The sequence below is a fragment of the Haplochromis burtoni genome, unplaced genomic scaffold, assembly GCF_018398535.1.
Source record: "Haplochromis burtoni strain Fernald_Lab_line unplaced genomic scaffold, NCSU_Asbu1 Contig_3898, whole genome shotgun sequence".
Taxonomy (NCBI): domain Eukaryota; kingdom Metazoa; phylum Chordata; class Actinopteri; order Cichliformes; family Cichlidae; genus Haplochromis; species Haplochromis burtoni.
The window spans coordinates 159-2,174 of NW_024586259.1; the positions used below are offsets into that span (position 1 = coordinate 159).

General features: G+C 35.4%; 1 protein-coding gene across 1 annotated transcript in view; it reads right to left on the minus strand.

Annotated features, from left to right (window-relative positions):
- Window positions 1-259: 259 nt before the first annotated feature.
- Window positions 260-2,016, minus strand: part of LOC106632908 (protein phosphatase 1F) — a gene marked incomplete at its 3' end in the record, with an annotated part of 4,790 nt that continues 3,033 nt past the window's right edge. The window contains 1 exon segment of the mRNA XM_014331627.2: window positions 260-515. Within this exon segment, the coding sequence (XP_014187113.1) occupies window positions 260-426 (167 nt within the window).

A 2,016-nucleotide genomic window follows, 5' to 3' on the forward strand; every position in this document is an offset into this window, starting at 1 on the left:
AAAACAAGAATAAATAAGTTTTACTTCATGTCTGCTTGTGTATCACCATACACTAAAAATCATTACATTTTAAAAAATGGAATATGTAAAATAATCCACAGTATAATCCTTTGTATTTATAATATTAATTAAGGCCCATCACTAACTAAATGGTGTGTGTCTTAGATAGCCACAATCATTTTCTCTTATTGGTCCACAGAAAAATAAATTTGTTCATCGTTACAACCTTCTATTCAGTTTGTCTCCTTCCCAGTCATACCTGTTTGCCAATAGCCTCAGGCCCAGCTCCAGGCTCTCTCCATGCAACTCCTCCATTGTGAATTTACGACTAAGAGGGCTAACAGGAAGTGAAGCGCCTTCCTCCAGAGCAGCTGGAAACTCCTCCAAAAATGCCTTCAAAAAGCACAGAGCCTCCTCCTGCTCCATCCCGCTGACTCTGGCTGGAGTGAACTCTTCGGTAAACAGGAGGTCAGGGCTCACAGGTCACTTCACAGTGGACAATTGAAGGGCACAAACTGAAACAAATTAATCAGTATAATTACATTACCATTTTCATCTAAAACTGTTTTTTTGTCATACAAGTTCAGAAAACTAATATAGGAGGTGCTTACTGTGTCACAAGATGCTTGTCTGAGAGTAAAATTAAAAGCAAAAAAAACGTAAAATACCCAAATTCCCCCCAATCTTATATTTTAATTGAAAGTACTAATGTAATGATACAAGTGTTGTTATAAGCTACAGGACTAATAGGATTGCCACATCTTGTAATTTGTACAGATTTATTGGTCGAGGATGTACTGCAGTCATCTGTGTGCATTTTGTGCATGATATGATGCTCCCCTGAGACAATATAATTCGAAGGTATAGCATACAGTTTCATTGGTAGGGAGATGATATCCACCTCTAAGTATATAGGTATCAGTGAAGCCAGATAATACACACACTGACTACCGAAATGTCTTAAAGACAAAGACCTGGATGACCTCTAATTTCTTGTTCTAAATCGGATAAAACTGAGGTCCTTGTATTTGGCCCTAAATAGCTTAGAAATATGGTATCTTACCAGATTCTTAAGCTGGTTACCTCTGGTAATATTGTGTGGAATCTCTGACTTATTTCTGACCAGGATATATCCTTCAATACACATATTAAACAAATATATCGGACTGCTTTTTCCCCATTGTACTCTAAATATCTCTAAAGTTTGAAACATTCAGTCTCAGAGTTATGTTCAATAACTAATTCAAACATTTATTACTTCTAGGCTGGACTATTGTAATTCATTATTATCAGCATGTCCTAAAAACTCCCTGAAAAGCCTTTATTTAATACAAAATGCTGCATGAAGAGTACTGACAGGGAGTAGAAAAAGAGCATATTTCTTCCATGCTGGTGTCTTTTCATTAGCTCCCTGTTTAAAAATTCTGAATCAACTTTAAAATTCTTCACCTCATATCCAAGGTCTTGAATAATCAGACCCAGTCTTATCTTAATGACCTCATAGTATTCTATGATCCCAATACAGCATGCGACTCTCAGACTGCTGGTTTACTTGTGGTTCCTAGGATATTTAAAAGTAGAGTGGGAGGCAAACCTTCAGCTTTTCAGGCCCCTATTTTAGGGAACTAGCTCCCAATTCTAATTCAGGAGGGAGACACCCTTTCTAATTTTAATATTAATTAATATATTATGATAAATGGTAGAGCAGGGCGATATGACCAAAAATATTTATCATGATATATATTTGAAAATTTGCAATAACAATATAACTGACGATATAATTGACACTAGACAAAACACTTTACAACTTTATTAGTGCAAAAAACATCAATGTATTTTCACTTAAACAAGCAGTAGTTTCTATGTGCATTAAAGTTATATAAAAACTTAACAGTGCAAATGCAAATTCCTTGCTGACAGTTTAACCAAAAGGCATTTCCAGTGAAAACTGGCCGACATATAATAATAATAATAATAATAATGGATTGGATTTATATAGCGCTTTTCAAGGCACCC